The 17,949-nt window shown below is 41.9% G+C and overlaps 2 protein-coding genes across 2 annotated transcripts in view; one reads left to right on the top strand and one right to left on the bottom strand.

The window, feature by feature from the left end:
* The window catches only part of LOC311013489 (E3 ubiquitin-protein ligase RNF182), a 315,914-nt gene that overhangs the window by 33,503 nt on the left and 264,462 nt on the right, over nt 1-17,949 (top strand). The gene's annotated exons all lie outside the window — the stretch shown is intronic.
* Nucleotides 1-17,949, bottom strand: part of dok4 (docking protein 4) — a 62,031-nt gene that overhangs the window by 12,491 nt on the left and 31,591 nt on the right. The window contains exons 3-4 of the mRNA XM_084017150.1: nt 17,090-17,538; nt 682-789 (exon numbers count right to left, since the gene is read on the bottom strand). Of these exons, the coding sequence (XP_083873276.1) occupies nt 682-789; nt 17,090-17,155 (174 nt within the window). The 5' untranslated portion in view covers nt 17,156-17,538. The remainder of the gene's footprint in view (nt 1-681; nt 790-17,089; nt 17,539-17,949) is intronic.

The following is a 17,949-nucleotide window of genomic DNA, read 5'->3' as shown; positions in this document are numbered from 1 at the left end:
ATGCTTTGTTCGCACGCACCATTTGTACACTTGAGGAAAGTAATGAACTTGGTTCATATACATGTAATCATTTTATATGCAATCCAAGTATGTGTGAGCCAGGACGTTGCTCGACATTTGTAGGAAAATGCACAAAAAATAAAATAACCTTTCATTGATTTGTATGGAATAACACTATAGTTTTCACAAAAGTCAAAGCTGATACATTTTTATAAAGGTGCTTACAGTGAAAAAGATAAAAACACAAGCAGAGTCTCTCAGCGGCTTCACTTTAAGTCCACTGGTGTGTTAAAGGACAGTAAATGCAGGAGTGTGAAAAATAGAAGGTCAAAGTGAAGGAGAGGTGATGATGATGAAGCATGAAAGATGAGAGAGAGAGAGAGAGAGAGAGAGAGAGAGAGAGAGAGAGAGAGAGAGAGAGAGAGAGAGAAAGAAGAAGTAGAAGGATTGTTGATTCTCGCTGAGCTCAGAAGTCTTAAATGTGAAGGTAAGGTGCTTTCATCCCTGTCGGTGTGGGTCTGTCAACTCTTTAGCTTTGGTTTTCTCCTGAAGAACAGAGAATACCTGTCTCTCTCTCTCTCTCACACACACACACACACACACACACACACACACACACACACACACACACACACACACACACACACACACACACACACACACACACACACACACACACACCTTAGGAAAGGCTCTGATGTAGGCAGACTTCTCATCAGGGTATTTCTCCAGGCGTCGAGGTCCTTTGCTGGATGACTTCTTGAACACCAGCCAGCAACGCCGATAGATCTGTAAGATATAGACTTAAATTTAATATATAATACTACTTTTATTTGTGGCAGAAACGCTGAGATGGTTAAAACCCAAACCTTACGCGACAGAACAAAAACAAGTACTTTACATCATCACACACACTGGACACGTTTGGTAGATAAAGCCCTACTAGCAGGGCCTTTATTACTACTACTGCTGTTTAATTAAAGGAGGAGCACCTAATGTATGCTATGCAACATGTGCTTCCCTGTTGACTCATTCACAATTCAGTTGATGGGGATTCTGGTACTGAGCTCAGAATGACTGTATCAAATGATGTCATGAATTAAAACAGCATCAAAAAACTCCCTCCCAGCACAAGTATTCTTGAAAAGTCATCACCACGTCAGTTACAAGTGTGTGTTCGTAGCGACCTTGTCTGAAACAGCCAGACCCATCTCCACAGTGCCGTGTCAGCAGGACGGAGATGATAACGTCGTCCTGACCAACAGCAGGGCGGAGGAAGGCCGGATATCTCGCAGCATCCCTCTTACTCTGACATTACATCTGTGATGATGGAATGCATTTCATTTACTTCACTGGTGATCCCTTAATCTCAGTCCTGCCTCCACTTTAGCCGCACTTCCAAAATGTACCCACATCAGCATGTACAGTCCTGAGAAAAACACTGAGAACTTGTTTTTTTCGGCGTTGGGTTTCATCTGCAGGCAGAGAGAACACTACAGCGAAAGTCTTTCCAAGAAAAACAAGATACAGAATAAAAGCCCCTCCGGTGGCTCTGCACTCTGGTCTGTGATGTCTTAGAAAACACGACAAAACAACAACGGAGCTCAGAGGTTCAAGGAATGAAATGCAACATTTTTTTTAATCAGTGCTTGGAATAAGCCAATTTCATGGGACTTTTTGAGGTACAAATACAGAGTAATAAGGTCTTCACATGAAGCTGAACTCCCAGTCTTAAAGCAGGGAGGGTAGTGGATTTGGTAATATTCACTTAGCACAAACATAAGTTACTAAGATGTGACACTTTCTTATGAATAATTCTGTTTTATTAACTTAAACGATATAATGTCATTGTAGTTGAACTGAAGGGCGAATTTGTGATGAAAACGAAAAACAGCTTAAAATGCCCACGGATCCATTTAAGTCTACCGCCAACTTCAAGGTTACACACATGCCTCGCGTAGCAACATCTTTTTATTTTTTTACTGTGATGTGAGCAAATCCCTCTGAAACAAGAGTAACTCCAAACTGTTCCACATCAGTTTCATCTGTGAGAAGGGAGCAATTAGCACCTTCTATCTTCCCCCTCCCTCCCACCTCCTCCCCTGCCTCCCCTCTTTAACGTCACTTAGCGCTCCTCACAGCTCGTCTGTCCGCTGAGACCCGATGACTTCAAACACAGGATGGTGGAGCGATACAGGGGAAGGGAAGATGAAGGGGAGGAGGCAGATGGATGATGTGGACATGAAAGTACAGAAGCCCTGACAGACAAGTGACACAAAAAAAAAACTTTAATCTATTTTGTAAATGTGATCCAATTATTTTTCTCTCCTGGATTTGTGACTTCAGAACAAGTGAAAAAAGTTTTTTTTCCCAGGATAATCTTTTGATGCTCCTTAATTTCTGTTCATCTGTTAAACAGGTTGGGGGGACAATTGGAAGGTGCTTGTTTGTTGATGTAATACTCATTTGAGTTTTTAAATGTCTCCATGCACTCTACGTTAAACACGTGCTTAAAACTGCTGCCGTGACACCGGAGAAAATGTAGGTGCTGAACCGATCCGGGTACGAAAACTTCATTTTCACACAGAGAGAGGAGGGAGCTTAACAAGCACAGGTCAGTTGGGATTCTAGGACCTCACTGAGAAAAAAGAAATACATTTAAAACAAAATAAAAGTAGTGATGTTGACAAAACATTCACAATGTCCTCAGATAAACTCCACAGGAATTAATAATTGTATAAAAATATTAAGGATATACAAACATCAATCGGCAAAAGAAACAAATGCAGTCGCAGCAAATTCTAATTCATGAGACTGATTTATTTCCTTCAAAACTGACAAAAAAACAATTTGCATGGAATACATAATGAAGTTCTGATGAAGGGTAAGTCTCCCCCTGACTGTGCTGAGGCTTCATTCATTTCATTTATCCACTAAACCATAACTAAAGCAAACATGAACATAGAATCTTAATGTAAGCCACAATTTAAGAACAAACTTGCATTGCTGGCATTAACATAGAAAAATACTTCAATATTTGGTGATATTCAAACATTACTTCTTGTGCTATTTGTTATTTGGCAAACTAAGAAGACTTCTGTGACGGGTTTTAACCTCCCACTGCTCATGTAATGGTTAGGATGGAGAAATAAGAGCGACAACAACAGCAAGCTATTAGCAGGGAGGGGTGAGAACCACACACACACACACACACACACACACACACACACACACACACACAGTGACAAAGAGAGAGAAATATAAAGAGAGAAAGGCATTCTACTTAGCAGCTGTAGTAAATTGACTTACAATTAAATAGCCTATTAAATGAAGTCAAAGGAAATACAGAAACGCTGCCAGGCGGAGGAGATGAACAGAAGCGAGAGCAACAGAGAAACACAGCGAAGCAATAATGAAGGACAGAGGAATGAATAGAAGACAGTGTGTTCTGGTAAACGGCTGCAGAGAAAAGAAGATGACAACAGCGGTTAAGGGTGGTTGCTAATACGACATTCACACCAGAACCCTAGAAATAAAGTCAAGATTAGTTTGTTCTTCTTTCTTTTTTAATCGTATAACTGATGCATGTGTATTAAGGTGGTATGGACCCAGTCGTAGAGGTGAGATGCTGCCTTATATTTGTTTGGAGCATGTGGCCAGATCTCACACGTTGCATCTTTAAAATCTGCATTAAAAATCACAGTTTATCCCATTTTTGCTGTCAAAATTCAAGGGATTTCCAGGTTGACAGATACGATTAACTACTGAAGGAAACGAGAAAAAAGCACTTGGAAATATATCAAGTGCTTGTTTGTGTGTGGGTGGGACGGTATTGTAAGGACAGACAGACAGCGTCTCTTAACCACGTAAATGAAAGGACGACGGGTTTGTCAGGTTTCCACGCTGTTTAACGCGCTACAGCGGAGCAGCAGTGAGAGGTCCTGGAAGTGATTGTTGTAGAAGATTGTGTGGAATCTGAATCGGTTGCAGTAAAAACGTAGAAACCGTGCCAGCTGCTGTTGATGTACTGTGACCCCGCTTGATGATTTTGATGTGTGAAATTACAAACCCGCTGTAAAATGAGTCTTCTGGTACGTTGGCTGTGTTTTAATCTTTCGGATTGCTGTGTGCATTAAAGCACGCCTGCTAAATATAATCACAGCGATGAAGCTAATGACCACATGGAACTAACATCATGCCCGCTGCGTGCAACATATGGCGCTTTAAAAATTCAGCAAAGCAAAAAGCTCGTAGGTAGTCTCACGTAGTCTGACCTATTTCCACAGCACGGTGTCTGACCCCACACATTCTGCTAAAGGGGAAACGCGCTCCGTCTTTTTTGGATTTTATAAAACCAATCACAATCATTCTGGGCAGCTAAGCACAGGATGCAGCGACAGTGACAAACTAGATCACGCAGACAGCAGAAGTGGAGCAGACCTGGCATTTGATTTGCGCGAGCAGGCCCAATGTAAACACTGGCTGGTGCTAGCATGTAGGCGTATTGATCGGCCTGATTATACAATTATAAATTCTACTTCCTCTCTATAGGCCTATGAGGCATATGCACGTTGTTTCCCTGATCTGGAAACAACTTACAGCCCATCTGGCTGCAGCTTAGGACATGGAACAGCTATATTCTGGGCGATGCTGAGATGTGGATGTGAGTAATAGGCTACAAGCAAATATAAACATCAACATACAACATAAAGGTTGGGGCTTAGCCGAATGTAAGGGGTCCAGGGGGATCCTCCCCCGCAAATTTCTTTTGATAAGCTCTATTTTGATGCTTATTTTTCATAATCTCTGGCACCTTATTTACATTCAAAGTAGGCTACATGCTTCGATAAGCTAATTAAAAAAAGCTGTACTTCAAAATCTGTTGTTTTTCTTCAAGATAAAATACGAGTTGAGGTATAAAATAATTAAAATAAATGTATAAAATGAATATAAGTAATTACATCATTTCTCCTCCTTTTTTTTTACCATTTAAAGACAATGTTAACATGTAAGGACTGTTTACCATGTTTGCTTAAGCTCACAGCTTTTTCTGTTGTTCTTCTATGTTGATTTTTGTTGTTGGCAAAACTACTTTTTCAATTACCTTTGATTTTAATTGATTTTGATTCCAAATTTGGAATCTTCTACAGAACTTACTATTATATCTACTGCAAATCAAGACAAAGCACAAAAACATAATCCAAAGTAGAAATACTAGTTTGAATGATTTATACCACATTTAATATGCAAGTGAACATCAAACTGATTCATAATAATATAGTGAACTATTATTGTACGCTACCTGTGATTTTATAGAAGGCTTCTTTTAATTCCGGTGTGGCCAAATGAAAAAAACACGCCTACCAAGTTCACTAGTTCAGTTCGAGCAACAACAACTTTGCGGATAAAATGAAATCGAATCCGTTTGCTCGTAGAGAATATCGGAGGAAAAGCCAAGGGATCTAATCTGTCTGTAAACACTCTCTCCCTCTGAAGAGAACCTCCCACAGGTCTCTCACCCATTATATTATAACCAATTTCAAACACTGAACATAAACTACTAAAAAGAGAGCTACCTTTGTGACTTTGAACATTCTGGCTCCACATACTTCACTAACCCATTAATCTCGCTTGGTGGTACAACCCTCAGGCTACACAACTTAGCAACACCACCAGGAATAAAGCTCTGTTGTGTCAGCAGGATGGAATAAATGACAATCTGCAGAAGAGTGTGTCTGACCAGTGTGTGGTGTCAACCCTGACAAAGCTAATTATGGATGTCACCATACCAGAAATGAAGTAATAATCAATAGAAATACCAGTGAAATCACACAATTCTGGATTGCCAACTCTTAAAATAAACATAAATAAAACAATATACATTCAGAGGCAATGAGAAAACATCTGCTTGGCATCGACTTGTGACATCCCTACAGCCAATTAAATGCATCACAATATCATTAAGAAGAGGTTTGCTGAGCATGCATGCTCTTTACTGCAACTACTCTTTGTGGCAGCCTTAACCGCTGACCCTGGATGAGTTTTGGTGAGGTGCCCTTCAAGGAGAAAAAAAAAACACCTCCGCCAATCACATGGGAGATCGGGGTTCAATTCCCAAACAGGGAGCGAGCCGCACAAACAAGTTTGACCTAATCCTATCTGATTAGACACATCTTTTCCCAGCAAGACAATCAGCTTTGGGCACGGCGGATCGATCTGCCGCTGCAGTGCCTATGGGAATGCTGCATCCGGCTCCACCAGATGTCCTCACAGGCATCATTAAAGATTGATCTGATCTTATCTCACCTGCTTTGGTAAGCTTCAGCCCGCCGCCTCCGCTGCACGGTCCCAACGCCCGCATCTAATGGCAGCATGTGATGCCTTTCAGCAACACTGGCTCTGTAATAGTCGAGCTGCTATATTTGGCAATGACTTTGGCCTGCCTCTCTCAAAGAAAGCAAGGTCGGTGCTAACAGCGACCAAGATAATGATTTTGAGTAATCACCTTAGCGCTTCACTTATCAATGTGGTGGTGGAAAGCCCATTTAGAGTCATTCCAATATAGCTCCCATAACTATTCAATCATATGTGGTCACCAAAATGTTCCGCGCATCAGTAAGTAACTGCTAATGCACTGTTGACAGAGGTCTCATCAATCTGCAGAGGCGAATGAAGGAAAGCACTGCATTGTGGGATGCGGGTCGTCACTCAAGAATGTCGATATGTTTATTCGCATTAAAACAACCGGAAAGAGGCAGCATGGGGAGCGTCACACAGGCTCAAGTGAACAATAACATGTTGGCAACCACAAACCTTTCTTTTTGTAGAATGCATGGAGTCAGAGAATCACAATCTTGTTTAAGATACAACATTTAAACTGTTAGTTCACCAAAGGAAAAAACATCTCTGATGGTATCTAGCCATTCGGAGAGTTTTGCAACGTTTCATTTCAGTTTCCTGCCATGAACATAGGCATACATTTTGGTAGGGGCGGTATGCAGATAGGAACATAGTAGGAGGAGTAGAGTAGGAGTGAAATGTCATCGGGTCAGATAAAAACTAACATCCGTCAACTGATTTTATATTTTAGTTTCGAGCTAAAGGTGTTGACTAACTGACCAAAATCAATTCCAGGGAAGGAGGTAAGAGCTGGTTGGAAGTTGCAGTTAGATGTCTGAGTAAATTCTCATAAAGTGGTATTGTGTGGCAAGGAATGCCAAATTTTAAGTTATTTATTTAACCAATAATTTATGAATAATTTATGTTGGGTCTTTCTCCATTAGAAACTGACTTGACCTATATTTGATACAAAATCAGAGTAAGCTACCGAAAACACCAAGTTACTTGAATGATGAACAACAGTAAATAACCTGTGATGTTATTATGTTAGTTATGGTATGTAAAACAGGTTACCCTAATCTCCCCGCAACACACTTAAAGGTTGAGTAGGTGATTCTATTCAGAAACACTTTCTGCCATGTAATCCTCGTACACCGATAGCAATGAATAAATGAAATGCTCTGACATCATTTTTTTTTTTTTAAAGTCATCTGTGGCCGTGGCAGGACTGTAAAAACCCCGTCCAATCAAAAAAGTTGGGCCAGAGAATATGACTGGAAAGCCTGCCTGTCGGTCAATGCTTCTGATTGCGAACACTCTGCCGAGGTCGAGCACTCGTTGGGCGTTCTGGGGGAGCGAAGGGGGCGGGACTTTTTTGTTCTGCGATGCGTTCAAAGTCATAGTCTCTTTGTTTTTTCCATATGACCTCCTCTGCCTTTAAGCCTGACTAGAAAAACAATCTACAGACCTGATCTACGTGATGGACTGGTCTGTAGCAGGAACGTTAGCCCAGCTGCTTTCACCACTTTGTGCTTCATCACCATGACAGCGTCAGCAAGCAGAGCGAGGCAAGCGGCCACTTGTTTCTTCCTCTGAGGGCAGGGAGAGGCGGCCAAACACACCTGTAACTAAACCTCATTAAAAGGTAACAGGCTCCACCTAGTGGCATGACCGCATACTAAAGCACATCTACACATGTTCTAACGTTGATGTCACGTGTTTTAATTGGTTCATTCATTCACGTCAATTAACCAATAATGGATGAATCATTCCCAAATTGTGACCTTTATTTAACGTAATTGTAGAGATAAACCATCAAAACAGACAGATAATCTGACTTTTGATCACATTCAAGATTTTCTTCTGAATTTCCCATCAAAGCCATTACACAGGTCACTCCAGACCCCAACAATGTATTCATTTTTTGACAATTTTCAGTAATCTATTTATGTTATGAGAATGTTAATGTCTCATATTCCTGGTTCGCTGGTTGGAAGATGACACTTTATTATTGCAATCCACCATAATGAAGTCTAAAGCTATATCTATGAAGACAGAGCTCCCCGTTTTTGCCTCTTGATAACCGTGGCGCTGTCACTAAAAGCAAATAAAATGATCCCCAGATGAGGAGAAGCAGGAGGAGGATATTATGTGGAGGAGCAGGGAGGTCAAAGCGCCTGCAGCCAGCGCCGTGCCGAGAGGAGAGGTGAAGCTGAATGCCAGATCAGGGAGCTCAGACTCGATAGTGCAGGCTAACCTATTAGTCTCAGAGGGCTGCTTACATAATGATGCCTTCAAGGCATATAAAACACATTTACAGGTTCTTTGGACTCGATAGAGAAAAGTGGATGTGGCAGGCTGAGTGTGAGATTGGACTCAACTGTAAAAACACCATCACTTACTTTTTATTCATTCCTTTTTCTAACTGCGTACGCTTTCAGGCTTTTCACAGTGCATATTTTTAGCCCCTTTTCACACACACATTGTTGACCCAGAGTTAACCTCCGCCTAGAGACACGCCATTTACACTGCACTTCTACTAGCCCTGGGTTATATGTCTGTTGGAACATGTGAGTCATATTTAAATCTTAGGATTATGCGCCATTACTCTACAGATCGCCAACAAATGTAACGCAAATACTTTTGTTTACAGGAAGATGACGCTGCTCCGGGGCAGGACTAGCTAGCCCTGGGCTAATGTGTGCCAAGATTGTGCCAGTGTGGAAGCTGGAACAATCCTGGAGCTGCACTCAGCCCCAGGCTCATAGCTCACTCAGCCCCAGGCTAAGTGCAGTGTGAAAAGCCCTCATGATAAAAGAAATGATGTATATTCGTCTAGTCTAATTAATGCTAAGCCTACTGTTAAGGTTACACTAATCAATATGTATCCATCCATCCATCCATTATGTGTTACCGCTTATCCTGTTCAGGGTTGCGGGTTGGGACTGGAGCCGATTCCAGCTGACATTGAGCGAAGGCAGGTATCACCTGGAAAGATAACCATTCACGCTCCCATTCACACCATTTTAGAGTCCTAATCAATATTTTGACATTCAAAATGGAATATGTAATGTGATAGGTGTCACTGGTAGTGATGAACCCTCAGAAAATGATCACTCCAACTCTTTAGGGAGTATTTTAGCACCTTCAAGCTCATCATTTAGCTATTTCTGGTGAAATAAAATGAATGAAATGGGGGGTGAAAAGGCAGACATAGGAATAGAGACCAAGGGTCATGTCACATGGCAACGTTTCTTATGCGTAAACGCAGATGTCTTCGTCCAAATGGAACCAGAGGGTTTTTTTTTTAGACCAGGTCTCAGGATGAAAAAGTAAAAAACGTGTTCGTGCTCATGACGATGATGTCATCGCCCCACCCCTCTGCCCTCTAGCCTTTGACCTCTTAACCCTGCGAGACGCAGCAGCAGTTCACACTCATTATCGGTCCACACAAACGATTCAGGTTTTGACCTTTCACTCGCATTCTTTGTGTTGTCGTGTTGTTGTGTTCGGTTACAGCGTGCAAGCTTTATGCGCATGCTCCGTCTCTTCTCCTCCGTTTTTGGTGTAGTTTTTGTAGCAGAAACAGCGCCACATATAGGCCTGGAATATGTACTACAGTGTTACTACGGTGTTACTACAGCGTTACTACCGCGTTACTACGGTGTTACTACAGTGTTACTACGGCGTTACTATGGCGTTACTATGGCATTACTATGGCGTTACTATGGGGTTACTATGGCGTGACCATGGCGTTACTATGGCGTTACTATGGGGTTACTATGGGGTTACCATGGTGTTACTATGGCGTTACTACGGCGTTACTATGGCGTTACTATGGCGTTACTATGGCATTACTATGGGGTTACTATGGCGTTACCATGGCGTTACTATGGCGTTACCATGGCGTTACTATGGCGTTACTATGGGGTTACTATGGCGTTACCATGGCGTTACTATGGCGTTACTATGGGGTTACTATGGCGTTACCATGGCGTTACTATGGCGTTACCATGGCGTTACTATGGCGTTACTATGGGGTTACCATGGCGTTACTATGGCGTTACTATGGAGTTACTACGCCGTTACTACAGCATGCTGAGTCATTTACAATGGATTCATTAGGACACAGATTTTCTTGATGCCAAGGAAAACCAGGGCAAACAAGATGGTTTTGGTATGTGTGGACATGGCCCTAATCTCTGTATATTGTATCTCCAGTCAAAGCTGCCACACGTGTCCCTGCAGCCCTTAAAACAAACCTGCTGACAGCTGAAAGGATTTTAATGGGAATACTCTCTCCAGTGTGCATGATTATGAAACTCATCTTACTGCCTTACAGAAATCTGTGCTGGATGAGGGGAGATCAGAGGAGGTGTCTCTGGTTATATAAATATATACATAAATATATATATATATATACACATGCGTGCATCACCTCTATGTTTACTCAGGCCTCAGGCAATGTCACATTTCATTCCAAACACCAGACTTCTCTGGGACACCGACGTAGGCTGTTCGCACTCTATTAGACTATGTGACTAATTTACAGTACATAACAAACACCTGCCAAGCGGCGAGATCTGAAAGGTATTCAATATGAATGTTGGAAACATAAAGCACAGCTGACCATTCTTGCTCATTGGTGAATGGGTGCATAATTCAGAGTACTCTCCAATGTGCCATTAGTATGATGTTTGGGAACTACTTCACTGCTGGTGTCGTACATTAAGTAAAGCTCTCTCCATATTCAAACAGACAACAGTCTAAGTGTTTAGCCTTTTAATCTCAGGAGTTTGGAACGCGTCCAACGCTTCAGTGTGTGGAGGCATTTGAAGGATGGGAAATGTATTTTACTTATACATGCAGAAAACTTCACAGTTTGTTTCCCGGTACCCATATAGCGCATCTCAGCATATGGACAGATGGTCCACACCCCACGTATGCTTTTAGACTGGGTGCCTATTAACCATCTGAGTGCTTTGCATTGACTGCATGTATAATCAGTGGGAGGTGGGTTAAGGAAAGTGTGGGGGTTCCCACAAACCCCTGTCCCATGCCTAGAGGCTGATCAATATCTCTCATCAATACAATAGTTCATTATGTCCAGAGGACTGTGGTAGTACTAATGCAGGACACAGAACAGCGTAATGTGGAAACATGAGGGCTCTGTGGGAACAGCAGTGGATGCGAGGGGAGATTCAGTCAGTGTGTGCTGGGATTTTGCACGTCTGGGGCTTCTTCCTCTGGCTTAGTCGTTCCTGTTGAAGCAAATTAAGCATGACTTCGGTAGTGTATCTACGCAGCCTTGAGGAGGACCTCAGCTGTGCATGTCCTCTCTGCCCTAAGGATGCGCAGACAAACTGGGATAAGTCTGTTGTTACCTCTCTTTGTACTCGTGCCCTCGTCTCAACCCCTGTCTTCGTCTGGGTTCCCTACAACACTGACGGACACTGCTCTCCCTCCAGGGTAGCCGCACAAATCTGAGGCTTGTTAGGACTTCCTCAATGCAATCCTAAATTGGAATGTAACATTAATTCAAAACCGCGGCTTGCAAAACTGACTTTTCCATTTAAAAGTAGAGCTGAAATGAAAAAAGGCCTTTTTAGATCACAGCCCGGGTCATATTTTGCACCATCGAAGCATTACCAAAAAAAATCTATTTCTTTGTGTTTTTCTAATTTTAAATATATATTTTTTTCTGCCTGGAAAACTAAATATGACGCATGCTTACATCAGCTAGAAGCGACCAATTCAAACCAATAACATCATCCCATCCATCCATCAATCTGCACAGAGATAGCCGTTATCTCCTGCCTGCTGATCCTGGTTCAGTCAGAAATACGTCACGGTACGGATGATAGATACTCTCTCCAATCTACGTTTTAGCTCAACTTTAACGCTTAGGTTTAATACTTATTAACAATGGATAAATTACATTTAATGTACAATGTGTGCCTCATAGTACACGTGTTTCCAATCAATTGCTGAGGAAATTGAAGTGGACTTTTGAAATGAGGTGCATTTTGATCAACTATCTTGGAGCAAATAAACTTGACTAGCAGTTTGGTCCGTTGTTAGCACTAAAATCTACGTATGAGTTTAATTGTTCTTTCATGTCAGCTACGATTGGTTATGTTTCATGCTGTCCATCAACAAAGACAATATAAATATATTTCCTGAAAGACGGCAACAGCAGAAACAGCTGATCAAATCCCATTTAGTGTATGAAGTAATTTTCTTCAAAGGCCAAAAACCACCTCAAGTGGGCTTAAATTGTATTTGTTTTTTGTTGAGGAAACTTGTGCAATACTTCAAAATGTGCTTGAAAATATGTTAGATATGATCCAGCAGAGAATTATCACCCAGCAGACAGACACCGTTAGTAGCTCAGAATCCATCAGGTGGAAACGAACATGACTAAAGGAATGATGATGTTCTGTGTCTGCTGGACGTGTACGTATGTAATGTAGATTAATGAGGTGATGCCGTGTTGTAGTTGTGTTGGATTTTCCATCTTTAACACGGCTGATGAAAGTTGTGACATTACACATCCTGTTTGCTGCATCACTATGATGGCAGAAAAAAGCTCTGTTATCACCTGCTTGGCAGCGTTTGCGCCAACCTGTCTCTGCTTCACACTGAAACTCCACAACATACAGGCAGACTGCGAACACAACGGACACATGAAGAGACCGGATGAAAAAGGGCAACACCAAAGACAGAGAGGGAGATGACACAGAAAGAATGTGGAGGAAGGATGCAGATAATGAGGCAGCAAAGGAAGAATGAGATGTGAAGAATCAGCACTCTGGGCAGAAAACCGCAGAGGGAGAAAGAGAAGACACAGAGCAATTAAATGACTGGGGCAGTGAGAGGAAGGGGGGCAAAATAAGACGGGGACGGGGGAAGACACAGAGCAGTTAGTGTTCAAAATAAAACAGAGAGAGAAACTGTAAAGGCCTGATTTTGTTTTTGGTCCAGTTTACTGGACGCCCAGCTCAACTGTACTGTCAATAACATAGTTCTGTGAATTCTCTTTAAATAAAATAACAATAAATACCACTACCATGCTAACATGCCCATATTTGTAGCACATCATGGGTGAATCCGTTTCAGAACTAATAACGGAGAAGTCTGATAATAATGAGCAAATGAACAAAAGCAGATTCTTAGACTTGCATCCTTCAACTTAATGATGGATGACAGACAACATGCAGCGTCGGAGCCTGACAGAGAAAGCAAAGCCTGAGCCGGGAGAGGACACACAGTACGAGGAGACACAGGGGGGCTTAGAAAAGTAGAGCTGTAGTGTCCCTGAGCTGAACAAGAACTGGATTAGGACTCATGACTTGATGAAGAGCAAGGATCCTGGCTACGTGTTGTCCTTTAATCACTAGATTGACAGTTCGACCCCAAGCTCCTCCTGTCTAAGTGTCTAAGTGTCCTTGAGACACTGAACCCTAAGTTTGGGTCACTACTCCTAATGCTGGGTTAAATCAGGTCTAATTAGTAGCATAGTATATAATTTGACTGCCAATCTTACAGTTGAATCATTGCAGTGGCAGGAAAATGTAGTAATGAAACCAAGGATCATTCCATTCTTGGTATAAGGGGGTTCTGAATGGCTGATTTTACATATAATTGTTTGGTGTCTCCTAGCAAATTGTGATTTTGGTCTCATATAAGTAAATTAATAATACTTGAAATTACAAGCATTTGAAATTACATCAATCAATCTGCTTAGTTTGCATGAATGAATCGACATGTAGACTAAGTTACACTGTCCAAATGTGCAGGACTATAATTACCAATCAGATTGGATCAGACTGGACGATGTCAATTGACGGGGAAACCCCCGAAATTACATATGAATCCTTAATTTCCTGCAAATCTCTCATGCGTGAGAAAGCAATTTGAATTCAGCGCGGGAATGGCTGACTCTGCCACTATCAATGAAAGCTACTATATAGAGAGGTGATTACGAAATGGAAGAACATAAAAAGACTACTGCCATCCATAAATATGATCAAAACAGAGTTTAATTACCTGAAAGCGTGAAGAGTATAACAACCCATAACCTTAAAAATACAATTATAAATAATTGTTCATGCACAATAATGTCAGCAAATAGAGGAACTGTCCTGCTTTGCAGCATTATCGATACAGAAGTGTCAGGGGTGATAATGGAACCTGAAGAAATGTGAAAATATGACTCCATCTGTTATGAGTGTCTGTATTAAACGTTCCAATCCATCCAGTAGATGTAGGTTCATACTCAGATTAAGACATATGGGATGTTTACAGCCAGATATTTCCCTCAGCTCAGTGACTGACTGACCACCGCTGCAGCTCTGATTCTGTGGCTTCTTTTTCAAGACTCAAGGATGTGTTGTTGAGTTTTGTAATTCATCTTCAAGGTGTACCAATCCAGCATCTTATCGTATCCACTGAAAAGGTTTGGATCTGCCAGTTTAAGCAATGATAAAAACAAACGTTGTCTTCTGTATACAAAGCACTTAAAGAATAAACAGACTGGTCACTGTAGGTCAAGCACTAAACAGCAAGAACATTATTTCCCTAAGGCCACATTTTTCCCCGCCAGTAAGTGAGCTCCTTCACTTTCAGAACAAGGAGAAACTTTATGCTGGTAATATCCTCAGCAGTGGGTTGATGCTGGGATGGGAACATCAGTCAGGGAGCTCAGCAGCGATAGCAGAGGAGGCCGCCGTTTGAAGTGAGCTGCCGAACAGAACCTGGCTCAAATTGATTTTGTGTTTGTTTCCACAATGTGAGTCATGCAAAGTTGTATTCCACTGCCTACGCCATCGGAATGTGACTCATGCGCTCTCAAATTAGCATTCTCCGTGCAACCAGCAAGCCACAGGCAGAAATGTACACAGAACGGATGCTGTTTTACAGGAGGTCATACAGACGACACATTGTGAAGACATTTAGCAATGTACTTGGGATTAAAACCTATAGAGCCAATAGTAACAACTGCTAACTGCTTCTAATATAAATTTCACTGCCCTTCTGTATCAGCCTGTTCTTCAACAATATCATTATCATCATCTTTACATTCACCCAAATTACATTGGTTTCATTTGTCAAAACACTGGATCTATCGAACCAAAACTACCTGCATGGAAGGACGAGGGAATATGCTTTTTTTTTCTGTCATTTAAATACATAAATGCATGTAAATTTAAATTTGATTTAGCAGCTTTAGGAGCTCCAGTCAATCAAATATCAAGATACTAACTCTTTGATTAAAAAGTCACTGGTTGTCTAACAGGTGGAACTGTAATGCTCTTTGATGCAGATTAGTGTGATCTGATGATAATTATGTAAAAACGTCTCCACCTTAATACACTAGCTGGGTCATAAACAGTAAATGTGACGTATGTTACGTATTTCTGGGCACTCTGCGCTGCTAGAGGCCCAGGCCGTACTGCTGGGTCTGCTCAAAGGAAGGGAGGCACGGGGAGAACCAGAACCAGGATTAAGCTGGGCAGGCTGTCAGACCCTGCTGCAGTAAAATGAGAGGTTTCCTAAATGGGGTCTGGCAGCTGCAGATTTTACAATTGGTGGTGCTCGCTACTTTAGTCCACAGGGACGGCCAAAATCAGCTCAAAATGAAAGTTCCTTGTAGTAACTTTGACTTCAAACTGTAAATCTTATCAAAAGGAGTTCAGACCGTTTTGATTATACATGCTGTACTGGAAAGGCCTCCACAGATTATGACTGATTATATTGTGCATATGAACTATATTTGCAGTACAATACACAGCATTTTTACATTTTAGTCTGCACAGTATACAGTTAAAATACAATGGGTCTGTATGGACATCCATATAGTTATGACTCCATATATATATATGAGTCATACACATAATCACGATCACACAACTATAGTTATGATCCGGTGTATGACTCATAATAATTCAGTGCATCATTAAAATGCGTCATCAAAATGCAATTATGTACAGTTAATCTGTGGACAATTATGAGTGTTTTGAAATGGCTGAAATCTAAATAGAATGGAAGGCAAAGAGGATTGTCTCCGACTTATTGAAACGTCATAAAGTGTGACATCTATCAAGATGAAAAGCCATGATTTGACGGATCAATTGCCTTCATGGCACTGTATGAGTAGAAACAAATCAAAGGAGCTTTACAAGATTATTTGTTCAGGAAAAGCTTATTAAATGTGTCGACTGTTACGCTGAGATCGACGGATTGTGATGTCATTAGGCTCGATGGAGATGAACTGAGCCTCGCCTGGAACGTAGATGAGAACAGGCGGCAGCAGCAGGAGGCGGAGCCTAAAAGCTGCCGAGATGTGTTTGTTAACTGATTAAACCTTGACTGCACAACATGAGACTAAGAGCAACAATCTAGTGTCAAAAATTTGAATTACACTGAAAATTTGTATTTTCGGCTAAATGTGTTGTTTTTTTTCGAATATTAAAGCCAATCATCTGTATGATCAGCCCAGGCGTTTCCCATCATGCCCTGGGTCTTGCAGTCAGTGGAGAGTAACTGTGGCGCCTGGATCCAAAAACTGCCCATGTGTGCATAACATCAGAGCAAGTCGGGATCAACTCGGGATCAACTCGGGATCAAGTTGGACATAAATCTAGCCAGCATTGTGCAGCAATCAGTTCTTTGCAGGCCGGCTCATGTGCAACGAGCCTGATGTGTTGAAAAACCTGAGTGTAGTTGCAACGCAGACACACACACTCACCCCCAGCTTGCGGCTGCGCATGCGTACGTAGCCCTGCTTGACGATGTCGTTGAAGTTGGTGGCCATCTTGGGTTGGGCGGTAACCTGCTGGCCGTCGCTGTGGAGACCATCCAGATGTTTCTTCTCTCCCTCCACCCCTCGCTTTCCCCTCCTACCCGTCCAAGGCTCCCAGCTTCTAGGTCCCGTGGAGCTTCCTCTCCTGTCCGTCTCCTCCAGGACTTTGTGTGTTCGCCCCCTCTTCCTGTTTCTATCTATCCTCAACTCTGTCTCCCCTCTTTCATGGAGCTCTTCACATCTTTCCCACCCTCCCTCCTCTCCTCCTCCTTCCTTCCGTTCCCCCTCTGTTGGATTTGTGTCTCTCCTTCTTTGCCTCTTGCTCTTCTTTACTCTATCCTTGTTTCGTTCACTCTTCACCAGATGAGTCTTCCCTCATCTCCATTTTGGCAGATCTAAGAAACAGACAAAGAGAGAGGCAGAAGTGATATAGATGTGTATATAAATAAATAAATGTAAAAAAAATATATATATAATTCATCAAAGAGTGAGGAGCACAACATTATTGTTCATTATTCATGCGGTTGGCACACACCATTATGTGCAAGTGTATGTGATGGCTGCTTGTGATATGTAATTCTGCTATAATGTTACTGTATGTCTGGTTGAATTGCGTTTACCCGTTTGAGTCCGTGTGTATCTGCATCTGAGCAAATGAGCGCTCGTGTGCGTGAAGCTGTAATGCGCCACAAAGGATATCACAGGAGGCAGCATCTATTAGCAGGTACCGTAGGCGGGGAATAAAAATGCATCAGGTTTAATCTGTTCTGTAATCAGAGCCTGCTTACCCATCATGCCACGCTGTT

This window comes from Eutrigla gurnardus (genome assembly GCF_963514095.1).
Source record: "Eutrigla gurnardus genome assembly, chromosome: 1".
NCBI lineage: Eukaryota > Metazoa > Chordata > Actinopteri > Perciformes > Triglidae > Eutrigla > Eutrigla gurnardus.
Note: the sequence above shows the minus strand (reverse complement) of the source record. Positions and strands in the feature narration are given on the sequence as shown.